General features: G+C 38.0%; 1 protein-coding gene across 2 annotated transcripts in view; it reads left to right on the top strand.

Annotated features, from left to right (window-relative positions):
• LOC103317005 (glutamate receptor ionotropic, kainate 2) overlaps nt 1-21,818 on the top strand; it is a 661,640-nt gene that overhangs the window by 350,280 nt on the left and 289,542 nt on the right. Inside the window, exon 9 of one of the 2 annotated variants that reach the window (XM_031926013.2) lies at nt 1,501-1,713. The exons of the other annotated variant lie outside the window; for it this stretch is intronic. Within the exon in view, the coding sequence (XP_031781873.1) occupies nt 1,501-1,713 (213 nt within the window). The remainder of the gene's footprint in view (nt 1-1,500; nt 1,714-21,818) is intronic. 2 annotated transcript variants of the gene reach the window in all.

Here is a 21,818-nt window from a genome sequence, read left to right as displayed (position 1 = left end):
GGATTACCCACTTAAGCATAAGTTAGATGCTGCTGAATGTATTGATAATTTTTTAGCAAAATGTCGAAATATATGCGGAAAAGGCTAAAAATTCTGTTACTTGGATTGTGATCAAGGCACTGAATTCACCAGCGGGAAGACCAAGGAAGTATTGGACCAATATGGTGCAGAATTGAGGACAGTCTGCCCATATACTCCGCAGTTGAACGGCATCGCTAAACGCTACAATCAGACAATCCAGAAAATCACGAGAGCTCTGATGTACGATTCAAGACTGCCAACAAATGCCTGGAATCTAGCGGTAAAAGTCGCAGTGTATTTATACAATTTGACACCTCATAAATCGATTCAATTAGTTACTATTATTACCGATCAACCCAGAATCAAAAATATACATAAACCAGATCAGGAAATTTGGGTGTGTTGCATTCGCCAAGGTCCAAGAACAACAGAAAACGAAGTTTAACAAACTGTCGAATAAAACCGTGTTGGTAGGATATACTGACACAGGCTATTTGCTGCTGAACTCAGAAGACGGTAAAGTGTAAGAAATGACTTTACTGATTAGATCTTATAATATGCATGGATACATAAAGCATTCGTCATTACATATTCACAAACTAATAACTTTAAAATAAAAAGATTATATCTGCACAAATATTTAATCTGAGCATTTCTTTTATCTCGACTAAATCTACTGATTATATCTTATAATATGCATAAATACATAAAGCATTGGTCAAAGCATATTCACAATTATTGTAATTTGTAATATGCGTGAATACTAATCGAAACTTGATACATTTGACATTTTTTTTTTCGATAACCTGGATGATTTACGTTCAAAGAATATTTCTAACGTAAAATTGATTTAATTTTTTTTACGAGATTTGGAGGGTTTTTACAAAATAGACCCAATATAATTTTTTTACAGCCTCCAATCTACCTGGACCGAATCTTGAAAATGTTTTTTGGTAGGAATGTATATTTTTATCATATGTACCTGTCGATACCATTAAATAGTTTTCTGTTTATAAAATATATCAACATTTTTGGAGTAAATGCAAAAAAATCCGGACAGACGGACATTATTTAAGTTCTTTTACCGCTAAAAACTAATTGAAATTTGATACATTTGAAAATTTTTTTTCGGTAATCTGCAATGTAAGTTCAAAGAACATTTCTACCGTAAAATAGATTTACTTTTTATTTTTTATATGAGTTTTGGAAGATTTTTACAAAATTGACTAAATATAAAATTTTAATATAGTGTAGAAGATAAGATATTAGCTCAGGCGGTTAGGTGATGCCAAAGTGTGGGATACTGTTTTACTTGTCCGAATTTGACCACTTTGGCATACTTTGGCACACTTTCACACACTTCGGCAAAATTAGGCGCACTTAGGCACACGTTGGTACACCTAATTATTTCCACTAGGCTATTCTTTAATACCTATGTTTGACTTGACACTTTACGAATATTTAATTTCTAAATTCAAGGGCCCTCCATACGTGATGTTGGCAGAAGATGAAACAAAAGGAAGGTCTATTGGTGATAAAAAGTATGAAGGATACTGCATTGATCTTATTGGAAAAATTGAAGAACTGCTAGGAATACGATGTGAATTTGAAATAGTTCCTGATGGTAATTACGGGTCAGTGAACACTATAACTAAACAATGGAACGGCCTTATTAAGCAATTACTTGAATTAGTAAGTCTTGAGAATATTTTAGTTTCATTTTTAATTGCAAAATAGGTCTCTTGCTGTAATTAATTTTTATACTACTGATAATTTATTGCTTCCTCTTAGAGGAATCTTCGTAATATTCAAATTTTTTACTTCATCAAAATGGTTTGGAAATACGTTTTGAGGTTTTTTCAGTTTAATTGAAAGAGAATAAAATTACCTACCTTTCCGCGCTGGGACCTCAAAATCGACCGCACCGTTCTGACACACCACTTTTACAGGGTGTTTCATTTTAATCCGACCACGACAAAAAACCATGGAAAAACTAATTTTAACGAAAAATGACCTTAACAAAAGTTGAAGGGGGTAAATGGGGCCATCGAATGACACAAACACCTATGACCTTGAACTCGATTTTCAAGGTCATTTGAGGGTAATTGTGATTTTGTTTAAATAGGAACCTCTATTTTAGACCTTGGAATCGGATAGAGCGGAAAAAATTACATCGCAAAGGATATTTTAAGTCTGCTTTGGTGACCTTGAGAAGGTCAATTCAAGGTCAAATAACAAAAAATCTGCTAAACAGCTGTTTGTCTGGTTTTATTGTACTGATGTCGAAAGATGACCTTGACAAAAGTTGAAGGGAGCAAAAGGGGCCATCTAATGACACCAACACCTTTGACCTTGAACTCGATTTTCAAGGTCGTTCGAAGGTCATTGTATTTTTTAAACGGGAACCCCTATTTTTGACCTCGGAATACGGAGCAGCGGAAAAAATTACGTCGGAAATGACATTTCAAGTTTGACTTAGTGACCTTGAGAAGGTCAATTCAAGGTCAAATAAGAAGTATCAGCCTAAGATTGTTTTCCTTTCAATTTTTTCATAGAATTATCATTTTTTTATTGTAATAAACATTAAGTGAATAATTGACTTAAAATGTGATTATGCTTTGCTGACTTCAAAGCCATTTTGTAAGGTCAAAAGTGCAAAAATGCAATATCAAATGTTATGTGGAGTCCATATTTATATCCTAACTTTAGTGTTGCCCAGGAACAACGACGTGGACGTAATAGGATTGTGTTCCCTTTGGGGTGCTTGATTAGAGTCTCATTGCCTCTCACTTTTATTATGTACAGATTTGAATGTAGGTGCCCAAAGACACCACCATTTTTTTGGATTCTATTCAGTTCTTGGGATGTTTTCGTAAGCGAATTTTTATCCTATCTTTAGCGTTACTCAGGAACGACGTGGACACAATTGGCTACTAATTTTCCTCATCGAATTTTGCCTGAATTTATTGTTGAAATAAATAATTTATTTTGTAAAGATGATTTTTCATGTTGAATTTTCCCGCGACTCATTGTTGAAATAGACAATTTTTCTAATAAGAGATCTCTTTTCATATGAATTTATCCTCTACTCATTGTTACTTACACTTAGTATTCAATAGTTTACTAGTTATTGAATAGTTATTGATTAGCCAAACTAATCAAATATCATTTGTTTAACATTTTCTCTTTTTCATTCATTGACCTTTATTCGTTCTATTAAAATTTATTACTCATCGAAAGCTATCTAATTTGTTCAGTTTGGTAAAAACAAAATGTTTTATTGAACTTGTTATAAATTTTTAACTATGGCTGATTATCCAGCCGCTGAAAGGGTTGATATTTTATTGATTCTTGGTGAATCTAGACGTAATTATCGACAAGGTGCAGCCTTGTATCGAATTCGATATCCCGATAGAAGACATCCAAGTCATACAACCATACGTGAGATTTACCGTAGAACTCAACAAGGGCAACTAGCACGGGTTAGAGAACGTCGTAATTACAACGAAGATGATCTTCGTGTAATGGTCGTTTTAGCAATGGTTCATTTGAATCCCCACGTTAGTACCCGTGAAATTCAAAGGCAAAGTGGTATACCTATGGCTACTGCTTGGAGAATACTGAGAAGTCAACGTTATCATCCATATCATATTACTTTGACTCGGGATCTCACACCTGCTGATATGAGGTTAAGGCTACAGTTTTGCCAATGGGCACGACAAATGATTGCTAATGATCGTCACTTTTTTCAATACTTAATGTTTTCTGATGAAGCAAAATTCAAAAGCAATGGAGAGCTTAACCGACACAACTGTCATTATTGGTCGAATGTTAATCCGCATTGGTACAGGCAGATAGATAACCAAAATCGTTGGAGTCTTGATGTTTGGTGTGGAATTGTTAACGGATACCTTGTAGGCCCATACTTTTTCGATGAAAATGTAAATGGCCATAATTTTTTACAGTTCCTGAGAGAACGTCTTCCAGTACTTCTTGAAGAAGTAGATTTATACACAAGAGCAAGAATGTGGATTCAATTAGATGGAGCTCCATCTAAACAGTAGAACATTTTCAGCAGCGAATTGAATTGTGTATCCAACAAAATGGTGGTGTCTTTGAGCACCTGCGTTGAATTTTGAGCAAAAGCGAGAGGAAATGGGACTCACTCTAATTAAGCACCCCGAAAAGTGAGAGGCAAGGGGACTCACTCTAATCAAGCACCCCAAAAAGTGAGAGGCAAGGGGACTCACTCTAATCAAGCACCCCAAAGGGAACACAATTCTATTACGTCCACGTCGTTGTTCCTGGGTAACGCTAAAGTTAGGATATAAATATGGACTTCACATAACATTTGATATTGCATTTTTGCACTTTTGACCTTACAAAATGGCTTTAAAGTCAGCAAAGCATAATCACATTTTAAGTCAATTATTCTCTTAATGTTTATTACAATAACAAAATGATAATTCTACGAAAAAATTGAAAGGAAAACAATCTTAGGCTGATACGTCTTATTTGACCTTGAATTGACCTTCTCAAGGTCACTAAGGCAAACTTGAAATGTCATTTCCGACGTAATTTTTTCCGCTGCTTCGTATTCCGAGGTCAAAAATAGGGGTTCCCGTTAAAAAAATACAATGCCCTTCAAATGACCTTGAAAATTGAGTTCAAGGTCATAGGTGTTTGTGTCATTCCATGGCCCCATTTACCCCCTTCAACTTTTGTTAAGGTCATTTTTCGTTAAAATTAGTTTTTCCATGGTTTTTTGTCGTGGTCGGATTAAAATGAAACACCCTGTATAACTGATTACCTTTATCATTAATTGACATCTCACTTATATAAATGTCTTTCTACATTTTCCATATAACTCGTCTCTTTTCACTCATTTACTGATACATTATGCTAGCATTGTAGTTATTAAGATGAGATTGATCTTTCATTTATTATTGCTTCTTTTCTAGTAAGCCTGGTAATAGTAATTTTTTAAGTTTGTGTAAAAACATGTAGGAAGTGTGTTCTGATGCTTTTATAGTCGAGTAATAGTGTTTTTGGAAAATGTCCGTACAGATGTGTGTGCGTTTTTTTTTTTTTTTTTCATGTAGCAGAGGCAGAGCAAGCTCTGCACAAGAGGCACTCAGATACTGAATCCCCACAGGTACTATCATTGAACAATACTTCCGTGGGTCCCGTTAAGTAGCCTAGTTAGCTTCTCCTTTGAAGTTAGATATTTTCATACATCCCCCATCCACTAAGATGATTAGGGGTTCAGGATCAAACTTGTCTTCTTCATTCTGCATCGTCCTGCCGTCTTCTTTGTTCTGCATCGTCCAGTTGTCTGCTTTCTGCAGCATTGTCTGGTTGTCCACTTAGAGCAGTATCGATCAATCATCCTCTGGAGAAATTCAACCCCAACACCTACGTTCCTCTGCACCGGGTGAAGGAGTCTGGGCTCAACTTAGTTACCTACGTTCTTCTGCATTAGTCCGAGGAGCGTTTCGTATCTACTACTTAGTGGCCTTCGTCTAACAACAGTTTTACTTAGTTGTTTCGCCTTGTCTCTCGCTTGTAGTAGTTAACTTCTCCATGTCTCCTTCCAATCCAGTCTTCTATCCTTGATATAAGGCGATGAGTCCATTGCCCCTTGCCACTAGCGTCCCATCTTGTTTGCCATTTAGCCATCGTCTTCTTTCTTGCGGCATCCCAGATCTCATTCTGGCTTTTGTCATTCGATTGTCTTCTAGCTTCGAATACGTCCTTTCTTTCCAACGCTAAAAGGTCAATAGGTGACATGCCTGCTATAATGCTGATAGTATCGTCTGATACCGTACGGTAAGCGGACGACACTCTTAGTGCACTTCGCCTGTACAAGTTGTCAACTTTGGTGCATACGATTTCACCCGCATCGCATCTGCCCATATTGAGGCTTCGTATAGCATAATCGATGTTGTTACACTGTCTAGGAGTAACCTTCGCTTCTGACTTGGCCCTCCTACATTAAGCATCCATTGTGATAGAGCAGCGCCAACTTTTGCTGCTTTATCACTAACTATTTTCAGATGTTGCTTAAGACTTAGTCTTGCATCGATGGTGATGCCCAAGTATTTGATTGTTGGTTGAGAAGCGATCTCATTTCTATCTACCGTAGTATTATTTCTCCCATTTTCTTCCTAGTAGAAATAAAAATAATTTTCGTTTTGTTACTGGCTAGTTCCAGACCCGTCTCTGTTAGCCATTTGTGTATGATACGGGTTGACTCTTCAGCTATTTCTGTCACCTCTCCTTTATGTTCTACTACCACTACTGCTATGTCGTCAGCGAATCCCACGACTGTTGTTTCTTTAGGTGATTGTAGCTTTAGTACCCCGCCGTACATGATGTTCCAAGTCAGTGGACCAAGTACTTACCCTTGGGGGACGCCTTCTGTAACTTCATAGGTCTTGGTACCGTCCTTAGTGTCATATAATGAGATTCTGTCCTTCAAGTAGTCAGACATCATTCTTCTTATGTATAAGGGCACATCCTGCTTCTAGAGTGCCTCGTGTATTTCACTCCATCTGGCCGAATTAAATGTATTTTCGACATCCAATGTAACTATGGTGCAGACACTGTTTCTTCAAGTTTGTCGGAAATGCTCCCTCTTCTAAACATGCATTGTACAAGTCTACGAAGAACTCTGGATGAGCATGAATGGCATGCTTCAATGCAATATTTGGAATGCTATCCGGGCCCTGGGGCCTTGTTGTTTCCTACCCTTCTGCAGGCAGCTAACAATGCCTTAATCGTGATTGGCGGTATAGTCTCTTATATAGAATCTAAACTTTAAACTTTAACTGTTAAAAGATTAATTTATAGATTTTAAACTTTGCATGATTTAATTGCCTAGTTTCAATCTCTCTACAAAGATTAAAATGCATTATAAATTAATCTCTGTTTTGAATCTTTTGTAAAGATTAAAATGCATTATAAATTAATCTCTACTTTCAATCTTTTGGAAAGATTAAAATGTAGGTTTTAAACTTTTCACTTCCAGATTTTCAACTTCGGATTTAGAGCGTGACCTCTTCCTGTAATTTTCTAAGGCACCATTGTTTCCAGGACAGCGAATGCTTCCAGGAGCACTCGACCTGTGGTTAGTCTTCATGCTTCTTTACTCCAGAGCCTACGCATCAAAGTCGCCTACAATCAGTACCGGTTTCCTTCCTACTGCGTCTTGTATGAGCCGATCTATCAGTTGCTCGAACTGATCGATTGGAGCGTTGGGTGAAGCGTAGCAGCTGTAAACAGTGACACCTGCTACCTTAGCTTGTATTATTCCTTCTTCTTGGGTCTTGATTTTTTTACAGAAAGCGTCTCCATATGCCCAGATCGCTGCTTTACCCGTAATGTCCATTTTTCACGATGGTTCGACTAGATCCTTATATTGTTCACACAAAAGGCTACGTCTACCACTTTCTTGCGGACATACCGGTTGAGTAGGTCCTGTGCTGTCTTACAGTGGTTTAGATTTAACTGCACTATCTTCATTTTTGTTAGTTCTTTAGTTCTTTTAATGCGGCTCGGTAGACTGGGCATGCATAGTTACCAGCTGTATGGTCACTTTTTAATTCTCCATCCCTTCTCTGGCAGAGAATGCAACTTAGTTCGTTCGTGCAACTTTTCGCTGCATATCTTTACGTTTCGCACTTAAAATAGCATTTACTTTTGTCGTACGTCTCTGTACATTTTTTGCGATATGGCCAAAACCCAGGCATTTATAGCATCTAGGTGGTCGCATCTCTTGACTAATCTCCATGATTTTGCAATTAACCCAACCTACTTTAAGCTTTCCCCAGAGTCTCTCTCATGGTTTTCTAGTGCTATTTTAGTTATTGGCGCAAGTGTCTTCATGTATATCCTTTTTCTCTTGCCAGGGTGGGTCTTTGGTCCACAGAACATATTTTATTTTTGCTCTACCTTTCGAGGTATATACCCCAGTGAGCTCTCCCCCATCCGCCACCCAGAGGACGCGCCACATACAGGTGTCAGGCTTCCCCCCCCCCCCCCCCCCCCCCCCCGCGTGTGTTTATGTTCGAATACACCACTATTTTAGTTTATACTTAGTGGATTTTAACCCACCAAGTCTCATTTTTTTTTTTGTTTTTACCAGTACATAGTGGAAAAACAATGTCTTTTAGGTACTCACCCCGTATAAAGAGTTTCGAAGATACCTCTTATACCCCAGGGCAAACCCCTATTGGATTTCACCAAAATGTTGTTTTTTTCGATTCTTTCTGTGCCATTTATTACAAAAAGGTTTTTTCATAAAAGTAGTGTCTTGTAGAAAATTAAATTTTGAACAAATTCACAGTATTAAAAAATTCTAACTACGCAATTGAAAAAAGTTTTCCTAGTAGCGAAGCCTAATTCACTAAAAATTGACTTTTCATCTGTGCGCAGGACCTGATGTTCATAAGAAGTATCCTTATATTACACATCATACTTGCTCCAACCCAGTTTTTTTAGTCAAATTTACTATATATATTAAATATACTATATTCTACATGATCACCATATATGCATCTTTAGACATACTTTTGTAGACCAATAAACGTAGAAATTGACATTTTTTCACTACACCTACACTAAACTTTTGAAAAAATAAACTTTTTACACTTGATTCTATTAAAGCCTTGTACTATGACTATATATGTTCAATATACTATATTTCTAAGTTATCACTAAGCGTATGTATATCTAGATATATTTATATTTAATATTTTATTTTCTCTGCATAAGCTTAAATTTTATGAAAATATGAATTGTTTCTTTCTTACTATATCAAACACTTGCACTGTAACTGCATATTATTGTACTTGTCACTATGTATATATACTAGGGTGTATCAAATTTTTGTACGCACTTTGGCGACTTGTAATAGTGCAAAAATTGCAGTAATTATATTAAATATAACGTCTGTAAAATTTAGGCGCATAAAGTCAATTGCTTTCGCTTTGTCTAAAGTCAAAAAGTCCAAAATTTCGCTTAAAAATTTTTTTTTAATTCCTTAAACAAATTTAAGAGGAAAATGTTGTAATATATTTTATTGTAACATACATTTCTTTTTTATGATAAATTATTAAAGTTTCGGAAATTTAAGTTGAAAATATTGAATACAACACTTCAATGATTTTTCAACAAGAAGGAATACATTTTACAGAAAAATGTATAGAAACATTTTTCTCTTAAATTTGTATGAAGAATCGAAAGAAAAATTCAGACGTAAATGGGGTAATTTTGAAAAATTCATCATTCTTGGCGACCTTAGACAGAGCGGAAGCAATCGACCTTATGCACCCAAATTTTACAAACATTCTATTTAATATAACTACTAAAATTTCCGCACTATTACAAGTCACCAAATTGCGTACAAAAATTTTGATTTGCCCTAATATACAGGGTGGGCCATTTTAATCAAACCAGTCTAATAACTCCTAAATTAAGCCATGAACAGAAAAATTGTTCAGATGAAAGTTGTCCAGGATCAAGGGGGACATCTTTTTGTGCAATTAGTTTTGACCTTGAACTCAAATTTCAAGGTCATTTGAAGGTTAAATTTTTTTTTAAAATAGGAACCACTATTTTTGATAGCAGATTCGGAAAGAACAGGAAATTTTACGTCCGAAACGGTATTTCAAAATTTTTTTCATGACCCTCACAAGGTCATTTCAAGATCAAATGTTAAGAAATACTGTAATTGCTATTTAATCGCATTTTCTGATAGAATAATCGTAGTTAATGTACTTTTATGATGAATATTCAAACCCAATGTGACAATGACCATGTGAAAATATTTACCTTGAAAACAAAATAATTCCCTAATTTCAGCGCTACCCAGGAACAACGACGTAGACGTATTAGGATTATGTTCCCTTCGGGGTGCTTTTTTAACGTGAACTCACTAGGATGCTTGTTTAACATTCGTTAAAAAATTTTTAGTGGTCAAAAGTAAATTTTGAAGTAAACATGATAATTTTAAATATCTGAGTTCTTAATGGGAGAGGGAAATGGAACGTTAAAAATCAATGTTGTCAATTCAAAATGGTCAAAATGTTAACCAGAATAGCTATTTGGCATTGCTCAGAGATCGACTGCCAGAGCTTTTAGAGGAAGTTGACTTTCGGACGTAAAATTTCCTGTTCTTTCCGAATCTGCTATCAAAAATAGGGGTTCCTATTTTAAAAAAAATTTTGACCTTCAAATGACCTTGAAATTTGAATTCAAGGTCAAAACTAATTGCACAAAAAGGTGTCCCCCTTGATCCTGGACAACTTTCATCTGAACAATTTTTCTGTTCATGGCTTAATTTAGGAGTTATTAGACTGGTTTGATTAAAATGGCCCACCCTGTATGTATGCATTATTTTATGTTTATACATTTACCTTATTTTAAATATCATAATTGCTTGAACCAACTTATTTCACTTAAACTCACTATATATATGGGACGTTCCACGTCAAACGTAACAAAGCTCTGCCCAAAATTCCTTTTGATCTAAAAATTTTAAAAAATATGGAAAATTTAGCATTTTTTATGTACTTTCAATTAGTCAGAGGCGTTTTTTAAAATTTTGATCCCAGACGGAGCTACGCTTTTCCTAACCTTAAAAAATTATTATTTTATGAAATGATCAAGCTGTCAGAAATCACAGGGGCTCAGAAAAATTCTAAGCAACGACTATTTTCATGTATTTTGAGCTGCTGAACACGAAACCGGCCGTCTTTTTTACCGATACCTCAAGCGCTCGTCCCTAATCTCAAAAAACCACCCAAAATGTCTGTTTTACGCTGTTAAGAAATTTACGTCTAGAGGAAAATTATTGACGAAGGCTATTTTTATGAATTTTGAGCCACTGAATTTGAACACGAAGCTTATTTCTTTTGGTTTCTATTAGTTAAGTACATTCGATTAAAAGAAAATGCCTTTAAAATCTAAATAATTAGATGGACGTACCTTTACTTTATACCTGTTAAAAACATTTTTGGTATGTGCAGCCGTCGCTGGCTAAATACATCAGGGAATCGACGTTCGATGTTCTCTCTTGTTCATCCGCTAATTCTGGGGGATTCACGTCTATTCTTATTTGAACTGGGCTTTCGAGGCTTTCCTCAACAACGTCATGCCCTACCGTGCTAGTATTATCGCACGGATTACCACCGAAAATTGATGCTAACGGTTGTCGAACCTGTTCTCTATGTAGCGGTTGACCGAACCCTATTGTTACTGGTTCCAACCAGCTGAATTCGTTTTCGACGCCGCTTGGATTGCTGCAATCCGTAGGCTAATACGCCTGGCCAACTACGGCCGATTCAGCCTCCGTATACGTCACAACAGTCGAGTTACGAGAGGAATATCTTTTCACAGAACAGAATGGCACAACAGGCACAAGTACTGACATGTCACCAAAGCCAGTGTTGCCAGACGTGCGATCAGCATAGAATAAACCAACCACAAAATAGTGGTGATTCCCAGCAAAGGAGTGGGAATGCTTGGAGAGAGGGGGACCAGCCAATACGTCCGAATCGCCTGGTTTCAGAACGAGGTCCAGGCAACCTACAGACTAATACGTCTGGATATTATGACTCTAACCTCCAAAATACGTTGAGAGAAAATTCCGCCGATATTAACGACAAAATACGGAAATGAAGGCAGGTCAACAGAAGATGTAGAAGAGTTTATCAGATTAGTGGAAGGTTGCAGGAAACTAGCTCGTCCAAGGATTTCAGAAGAAGAATTGTTAGACGCGTTATCACACACCACCTCTTTACTATCAGGAAGAGCATTGAAATGGGCTAGGGTTGAACGTCCGAAATGGCACACGTGGAAAGATTTCTGCGAGGAAGCCAGAGCAACGTACGGCATGACAGACGAAGAGCGCTCACAACTAATTGTGGAGGCGAGTTCACGTACGCAAGGACCACACGAAGACGTAAACGATTACTACGTTAGCATGGTCATGATATTCAACCGTATGCCGGATGCCCTACCAGTTCGACAACAGCTGGATATTTTATATCAAAATATGAATCCAGAGTTAAAATTGATTTTCGGTCGAATGGAATTCGAAACTCTAAACGAATTCAAGAGTAAAGCTGTGAGTGCCGAGAAACGGACGAGAGCAAAATCACGTTACAAGCCACCCCTTACTCCGGAGAAATCTATGCTACCAGGAGCGGCCTATAATCCACAGGAGAAGGCAAAGAAGAAAAATCAGCCGGCGATAGCAGCTATCTGTCCAACGGATGCAAAGGAGCCACTCCTCTGGTTCAAGACTTGGGTCAACAACAATTACCCTTCAATAGCAAAGAAGGATAACTACGGCCGTCAGAACCAAAAAGGGTCCAATAGATCTACCCAGGGTAAGAAGAAAACCTTTGGGGAAAATCAGCAGACGAAGTCCACAGTGCCGACAGATGTGAAAAATAAGTCCGACTCCAAGGAGGCCAATAAACCGTCTGGAAATTCGAGTAACTCAGCAAACAAGGAAAAAAGAGAACTAGCTTGCTGGACTTGTAAGTCACCGGGCTTTACGAAGAAGACGTGTCCCAATTGTGCGGGAAAAGCCAAAGGGGAACAGTAAGCGAGATCCGTACTGACCCCGAGGTTAATTCAGGGATCTCGGTATCACAGTCGACTGAACAACTAAATCCGACTGCAATAGCACACTGTGCAGCGACCAGTAGTAACGCTGTTTTATCCGACCAGCGCTGGTGGCTGCAGGTGCAGGTAGGTGAATTCAGGGTCAGGGGAAGGGCCCTTTACGACCCAGGAGCCACTCAAACTTGCATCGGGGCTACGTCCGTACAACTAGCCAGTGCATGTAATGCAGACATCAAAACAGGTGACGGAATAGTCGCCTGCATGGCGGACGGTAAAACCTCAATGGTGACTGGAACAGTTGACTTGCCCTTCACGATCGGTGGACAAACCAGGACGCTTACTACGCTAGTAGTACCTGACTTACGTGAAGGATGCAATTTAGGCGCGTTCTACAATTCGACGCTAGGCTTAACCCTCGTCAACGAACGTTAACGGTTGAAAATTCAACCGAAGTCATAAACGCCTGTGAAGCGGTAACAGACGGAACCACTCGTCCGGCCTTAGCTTCGATTGGCCTGCAGGATTTGCATGAAGGCCAGAAACGGATGTTAGAAGAATTACTCGATCGGTTAATTCCTAAAGATGATGGGCCGCTCGGCTTTACGAACTTGGTGGAGTTCGATCTAGAGGTAGAGACATGTCGTCCGATCAAGCAAAAATTCTATCCGGTTTCGAAGAAACTCGAAGAAATGCTCTTTTCTCAAGTAAGAGAGTTACTAGCAGCAGATATCATCGAGCCTTCGTTCAGCGACTGGGCTAGTCCCGTCGTGATGGTGAAAAAGGGGAACAGTGGAAAGCGTCGATTGTGCATCGACTTCCGCAAATTAAATAAAGTTTCCAAAGTAAGCGCTTATCCTCTATCTTTCATGGATACTATCTTGAGTAAGCTTCAATGTGCTCGTTACACATCGACGATAGATCTGAGCAACGCTTACGATCAGATAAAAATAAAAAAGGAAAGTCGACCGTATACAGCATTCAAGGTCCCGGGAATGGGGTTATTCCAATGGAAACGTCTCCCGTTCGGCTTAGCTGGTGCTCCTGCCTGCTTCCAGCGTATGATCGATTCCTTAATTACGCCCGATCTCGAACCACACTGTTACAGCTATTTGGACGATATTATCGTCTGTACCGAAACGTTCGAAGACCATTTAAAAGTCTTAGAGATCGCTCGTCAACAGGGACGGTTTTCGTCCAGATCCGGATAAAATTGCTCCGATTATAGAGTACCCGACTCCAAAGACATTAAAACAACTGCGCAGGTTTTTGGGAATGTCGTCGTGGTACAGGAAGTTCCTCAAAGATTTTGCAATCATAGTTGAACCTTTAAATCGACTGCTTAAGAAAGGAACAAGCTACGTTTGGGGGGAGGACCAAGAACGCGCGTTCGAGCAAACTAAAATGCTGATAGCATCCGCTCCGGTTCTCCACCGACCAGACTTTAATAAAACCTTCTGTCTACAATGCGACGCTTCTGGCACAGGCCTTGGTGCTGTTTTAACGCAGGTGATAGAAGGGGAAGAACGTGTGTTATCGTTCGCGAGTCGCACTATGACTCCGGCGGAACGGAATTACTCAGCGAGCGAGCGTGAATGCTTAGCGGTTCTCTGGGCGATACAAAAATTCCGTCCGTACGTTGAAGGTTACCATTTTCTGGTGATTACCGATCATAGCAGTCTCAAGTGGCTAAGTAATTTACGAAATCCAACTGGACGTTTAGCCAGATGGGCACTTGAATTGCAGGAATATGATTACACGATCGAACATCGCAAAGGCTCAATGAATGTGGTTCCCGATGCGCTGTTGAGACTTTATGAAGGAGACGACGCAGAAGAGACACGTCCGATTATTGCGAGTATTACACCAGAGGACGAAACAACTGACAAATGGTACACCGAATTAAAGAAGGAAGTAACTGATAACCGAAGTAAATAAAAGTGTCGCCCTGTCATACTATTGGCCATCGATGAAAAAAGATGTGACAAATTACGTCCGAAGCTGCTTGATCTGTCAACAATGCAAAGTTGAACAAAGAAAACCAGCTGGTCAGATGGGCAGCCGCAACTTCTCGCGTCCATGGGAAACAGTTGCTGGTGACGTAATGAGTCCGCTACCAAAGTCTACTCACGGATATGAATATTTACTGGTGTTTCAAGACATGTTTACCAGGTGGGTAGAATGCATACCTATACGAAAGGCCAACGCTCAAACCATCATTAAAAACTTGAATGAACGGGTTTTTCTACGGTTCGGAACGCCAACAGTCTTCTTTTCCGATAACGGAACAGAGTTCCGAAATAAGGCTATGGATAAATTCCTAGAGGAACGGGGAGTACACCATACGTACGCACCACCTTATCACCCTCAGCCTAACACCGTAGAACGTGCGAACCGTACAATTAAAACGCTGATCCGCGAATATATCGAGGGTCATCATAAAAACTGGGACGAACATATAGCAGAGTTCGCATTCAGTATGAACACGGCTACACAAGACTCACTCCAGACTTCTCCGGCGATGTTAAATTTTGGTAGACAGCCAAGCCACCCCAAATCTCTGCTTCGACAAGAGGAGATTGAAGCTATTGCCAACGAAGATCAGATCGCTATATCTGAATGGAAGGCTAGGATGGAGAAGCTGAGAGAACTCCAAGAAGCGGCTAACGATAACGCTCAAGAAGCGCAAGCGCGCCAGGCCAAATATTTCAACAGCCGACACCGAAACGTGGAGTACTCAGTAGGCGACGAAGTCTGGAAAAAGAATAGAGTACTGTCATCAGCAGCGGAGGGAGTGTCAGCTAAATTAGCTCCACCGTTTATCGGCCCCTTCAAAATCAGCCGTATACTGAGCCCAGGTATTTACGAACTAGTTGACCGAAATGGAACGGTTGATGGACCGACTGCTGTCGAATATTTGAAAAAGTATCACAATAGAGAAGAAAACGACGGTGAGCCTATCGCAGCAGCAGACGGCTGTGAAGTTACTGATCAAGTAGACGACATCAAGACTACGTCCGTTAACAATGAAGAAACTGAAGAAGCGAAAGAATCTAACGCAAGTAGCGAGCGACCGAAAAAGCGAGGTAGGTCGAGGAAAACGCGGTTACTTGTAAAACGCAAAACACTACCGGCGAAGATTGTAAACCCGACAGACACCGTAAGCGTCGTGGTAGACAAAGCGAAACGCGGAAGACCGAAAGGTTCGAAAAATAAACCGCGTGACGTTCCGAATAGTTTGTCTCCTAGGAAAACGCGAGCGCAAAAGGCGGCGGGTATGGTTGACAATTAAAACCATGCGACTAGAGAGCTTCATTCTTCTGTATACCGTCCCATTCTCCACTCATAATTCCCTTCTTCCCACATAGACGGCTGAACGCAAGATGGACGACATCAGGGAGCTAGCAGAGGAGATTGTCTAACAAATCGTCGAAGAGTCGATGAGTCACACGGTCGACGACACACCAGCAGTACAGGCCAACGTCCCATCCGGATTAGAGGTGGGAAGCGAACTGCTCAACCGGTCGATCTTTGCTATCCCGGAATCACCGAGCGAGATCGAACTGAGGAAACAAGCTCTGCTGAAAGAACTGCAGGTGATAGAGGACGCACAGTTCGCTCAGGCTTTAGTCAGAAGACAGCAAGCGAGAAACCGAGCGACGCAGCTCAGAACCGAGCTGATCGCTGCGCTGGAACAAGCCATCGCTATTGAGTCGGAAATTAAGGAAAAGTATGGCCACCGGCCGGATCTACCTAAGGGAGACACAACCCTATTAGAAACTGTGGCATTCCTAAAGGCCAAATGCAAAGCGAAGCCGCAACCATTGCCAGCGCCACCGGTTGTCCCGAAGACGGCTCCAACAGCCGTAAGACCAGATTCGACCAGCCATCAGCTCGACACGACGTCGAAAACCACGGCCGCTCCAGCAGCAACAGCCGTAAAGAAACGGTCGACTCTAACCAACGAACAGTTGAACAAAGAGTTCGACCGTAACCGTGAACTGAAGCGTCGAGCGAAAAATAGGCTGCCGACTTACAGCGAACCTGGACCGCAATGCCCCATTTGCGGATACCGAGGTATTGCTCAATTGGACGAGTGCCCCAATTTCAACGTCCATGGAATGGACTTAACGTACGGCGACAAGTACAAGAAGAAGTAGAAGAAGAAGCTCAGGCTAACGGCCGAACCACTTCATTTCCTCCTGTACCTCAATCCCGTGCAATGAAGCATTTTGTTTTTTTCGTATTTCTCTTCTTTCTCTCTTAATGTTTTTTTTTAGAGGCAAAAGACTGCCGTACTGGCCAACGGCCGTATGTAAAAAGAGAGGCGAGAGACTAAAAATGAACTATTTTTTTTTTATTTACTTCTTTCATTATATGTATTATCTAGTTAATGATGAGAATAAAAAGTCAAGTTTTCCTTGTAAAAATTGATATTTATTACAAGTTCTTATTACCCAGTTAGACATGACTGAGTGCGAGCCGGTACACCTGGCAGGGTACACAGCGTCTGGGGGAGGGTATTGTGACGGCCAAGTGCACGTCAAATGTCTAACGGCTAATTATGTACTAAATGTAATAAGATTATTGTTTCAGCAAACTGCCAACGAGCGCCGAAACGAGCGAGAACGAGAAACGAGGCAAGATAGAGACAGAGAGAGTGAGAGCATAGGTAGCGCGGTTGCCGCCTGGCCGCACAGCGTTGGCGAGATATGACAACGATGTGCCGACGGCCGAGAGAACCGCGTCTAGAGACAGTCTTGCTGCGCTATCCACACGAGTAGCTCGCGCTAATGTATACGCGGATTTGTTGTGATTCCTGCGAGCACCTCGAGAGCGAACGATATTCGTCCGTGCGTTACCGACGAGTTACTGCGACGCCCGTCCGAACTGTACATATCCACGTCCGAGACTGGACCACGTCCGTTGCGTCAAGTACTACTGCCACTACCGAGTTGTAAGTACCTGCACTCTCACTCTCTCACGTCAACAGGGTAATATCTCTCGTCTCTCTTTATCGTTCGTCGAAGTGTGCGGCGTTTGCACCTCCGTGTATAGTTACAATTGAATATATATTTCCTTATCTAAACTTCTCGTGTGTTATTTCCTACGACCCGACCTACGCCGCCTCCGCGGGCTCGTGTAAAAACACGTGCATGATCTGAGTCGGCCGAGCCGTGCCTTCTGCACGCCCGACGTTAATTTACCATAAACAGGGCCCTTCTGGCTCTGGTTATAACACGGCAGGACAGTATTAACCGAGTGTTATAGTGTATACTGATTGATGGATTCAAAGAAATAAATAGATGAAATGGACTGATTCCTTTTGGAAAATGATCGAAATACCTGTCATTTTAGAAAATTTATTGATTTAATTAACTCGATTACGTCAATTCCATATGCCGTTCATAATGACCAAATATTACTAAACTTCATAAATAATCAGAACAAAGCCCGCGTTGTAACTGAATTTATTCTGAAATGCCTTAGTTGGGATATTCTAAAAATTACCAAAATAAAAAAGAAATTTAGCTGTTTAGCTATAAAATTATACTAAAAATAGTAGAGAACCGTAAAGAAGCACGTTTCACAAGATGTTATAGATTTCTACCCTTTTATATTTTATATTTTTTTACGTATTTCACATTTTGTGCAATCAAACATCTTTTCTAATTTTTTATTTTTCTGCAGTTTATAACATTTTTAAAGTTTAAAATTTTTTTAATTTATCAAATTTAGAAATGTTATTAACTGCAAAACAATGTAAAAATATAATAATAAAAATAAATATAAAAAAAATGTAAAAAGTGTATGATTCTGTAAAAAACTGTAAAGCATAGTCTAAATACAAACATCTTTTATAGTGATTAACTATTTTTATTAGAATTTTATAACAATTTACAGTGTACAACTTTATAACATTAAATAAACGTTTTATCAAATTAATAAAATCCAAAAAGTGTGGACATTCTATCGTTTATTTATCGTTGAAACTTTCATTCCAGCGTTTCAAAGTGTGGTATTAAAAGTTTTTAAAACATTCACTAAACATATTTATTATTTATTTTATCATTATTATTGCCAATAAGATATTATGTTTGCAGTATACTTAATACTATCAAAATTTGGTAATATTTTGATACTTGCTAATGAGAATTTTTATTGTAAAAAATATCAAAATATTTAATTATATTTTAATTTTAAATATTATGACATATAGTAAAGTTAGTTTACTTTACTTAATTTTTTTTCAAGAGATAAATAGCATTATCATTTTTGTTAAAAAAACGAATACAAGTTAAAAGATAACTTCATAGCACCAACACATTCGGTCTCGCTTGGCTTGCGGTAAACATATTTTTCTAATCATAATTTTTATAATAAAAAATATAAAAATATTTCTAAATTATGTTACCTATTGTAGGAATTGCTTAAATATTATATTTAAAATATGTTTCGCATAAAACGCGTTTTATCAAACTATGATAATATATTGATACTTCGTTGCTATGTATGTTTATTTGGAAATATAAGTTACAAAACCTTCTCATCGAAATAACTTCATCTGCTGTTCAACGCAACCAACAAAGATTCTAAACTTTAAAAATTATTCTAAGTTTATAATTTTTTAATGATATTAATTGAGTTGTACTTGCTATCACTCTTGTCTTTGATATATTTTCTGACGGTAAAGTTTTAGTAAAAATTGTATCACACGTTGTTTTACCTAGAATTCTTCTAAAATATTTAAATCAAAGTTTAGATTATTATTCTCATTTATTAAATTTTGATTTCAAGTATATTTAAAATAATATTATTTTGTATACTGTTGTAGTCCAGAATCTTTCTCTATAGTTAAGTTTTGTTTCAAATTCTACAAAATTTACTAGCTGTTACTTTCCACATGGTATTTTTAATGACAGAAAAATTAGTTAGAAGCAGACACAATTAACTTTTAAGCTGATATAGCTTTTGTATACTTGTCCATGATTAATTGAAGCATCTAAAATATTTATAATGTCTGAGTCTACTGCAAAGCATTCTTTTCCAACAGTTCATGTTGATAGATGTATTAATCCATTTAATATTAATGGACATAGAGGTAAAGATTTTCGCAAAGTTTCAAAAAAGTGTTTGTTAGATTATTCAGATATACTTGAAACAGCTGTGATTTGTTCATCTTGTAGAAAGTCGTACTCTTCTGTAAATTTTAATTTATCGAATAACTCTCTAAATGAGCCGAGTAAGGAAGAAAATGAAAGACCACAAAATAAGACAATTCGTCTGTCGAGAGAAGCTCAACTAGAACAAATGTTCTTTACCTCCAAATAATCCATTGATAGTTTCTATTTTGACAATAGCACCTGGATGCTGGATATTAGCTTTAGTAAATTCGACGAACTACGTCCAAAATGGTGTGTTTTGGCTGGTGAAAGAGGCACGCATAGCGTGTGTGTATGTGTAATACACAAAAATTTCAAGGCCATGCTTGAAGCATCCAAATTGATGATTCTCACGAAGGGATCTGGTGATCCAATAAATGGTTATATCGATTGCTTTTTGTTCATCTTATGCAGAAATCAGAATCCTGCTTGTTTTTTAGGAAGTTGTCAAAAATGTGGTAATTTTTTAAGATTTGAAGAACATGTATCTTCTCTATTATATGAAAATAAGATTGAAGAATTAATTTTTAGTGTCTGGCAGTCAACAAATAAATGTACTTTAAAAAGAGAATGTCTTTCGGTGGATGATTTTACTTCTGAATTGTCTTTGAGTTTAAAAAAACTTATACCACATCATTTCATCTCAAAAAATCAATTTAAATATATAAAAGATCAGAAGAACAATTTACAAAAGAACGAAGGGCTTCTGGAGATGGATTATTCTGAAAATTTTGCTTACATCGTTCAGGATGCTGCTCAGCAATTTCATTTTAACAATGATCAGTGTACAATAAATGTTGCAGTACTATATTACAGAGAAGATAATGAAACAAGGCATTGTAGTTTTATAGCACTTTCTGAATGTACTACTCATGATACGGCCGCAGTTTATATTTTGCAAGAAAAGATTATTTCGAAATTAAAGAAAAGATTTCCTAAAATCAATAAGATTATATACATCACAGATGGTGCAAAGCAGCACTATAAAAATAGATTTCAAATGATGAACTTGGTTAATCATGAGTCAGATTTCCAAATAATAGTGGATGGCATTTCCATGCTACTGCTCATGGAAAGGGTTCATGTGACGGAGTAGGAGCCGTGTTAAAAAGAAAAGCTACTCGTACCTTCTTGCAGATACTTTGGCTTGCAGGCCAAAGCTACGGAAGCGATTTTAAATTCAAAACAAATTTATGACTGGGCGAGACAAAAGTTCCAAACAATAACATTCTTTCACTATTCCAAAAAAGATTACGAAAAAACTTCAAGATCACTAAAGAAAAGATTCTCGGCTGCACCGTCTGTTACAAAAATTTCAGAAGGACATGCGTTTTTAGTTTCTCCCGACAAAAGAATTACTGTGTTTAGATACTCTAATGCACCAAGTCCATTATTAATAGTACAATATTAATAATTGAATTTAAAATATGTTCAACAAAATAATACAAATATACAAGAATAAAAGTAATAATTAAAAAACTTAAAAAAATAAAAAAAAGAAAGTAATGCGGGCTTTGTAATAAAGACAGTCTCAACCCTGTAAAACGCAGAGAGCTTTCATAGGAAAATACAAAAATTTGTATTCACGGAATAATTATTTTTGTGAGGGTTAGAATACAAAAGTCGGATCAAAACATATAATACATGATAATATAAGCTTTTTCGATTTCATAAGTTTATTTAGATAATTATAAGTCAATTTATAATTATTTACGTGTTTTTATTTTACTCGACGGTCCTTAGACAGTGGCATGGTTAAAAATATGACGAAAATTGCATGGCTACTGGCAAGTCGTTGCTGAACTTACTGGTCAGTTTATTTTGAACTGGTCATGGACTAGCGAGCCACTACTGAACGATTCTATCAGGGATGGGTCGATCAGCATGTGAAAGGCTAATATAATATTATATAATCTCCTTGTATCCTATAGACTCCAATACTTGTTAAAATGCTTCCGAGATATTTGGAAAATGTGCCAAGTGTGCCGCTAACAGGGTATG

This window comes from Nasonia vitripennis, assembly GCF_009193385.2.
Source record: "Nasonia vitripennis strain AsymCx chromosome 3 unlocalized genomic scaffold, Nvit_psr_1.1 chr3_random0007, whole genome shotgun sequence".
Classification (NCBI taxonomy): domain Eukaryota; kingdom Metazoa; phylum Arthropoda; class Insecta; order Hymenoptera; family Pteromalidae; genus Nasonia; species Nasonia vitripennis.
Note: the sequence above shows the minus strand (reverse complement) of the source record. Positions and strands in the feature narration are given on the sequence as shown.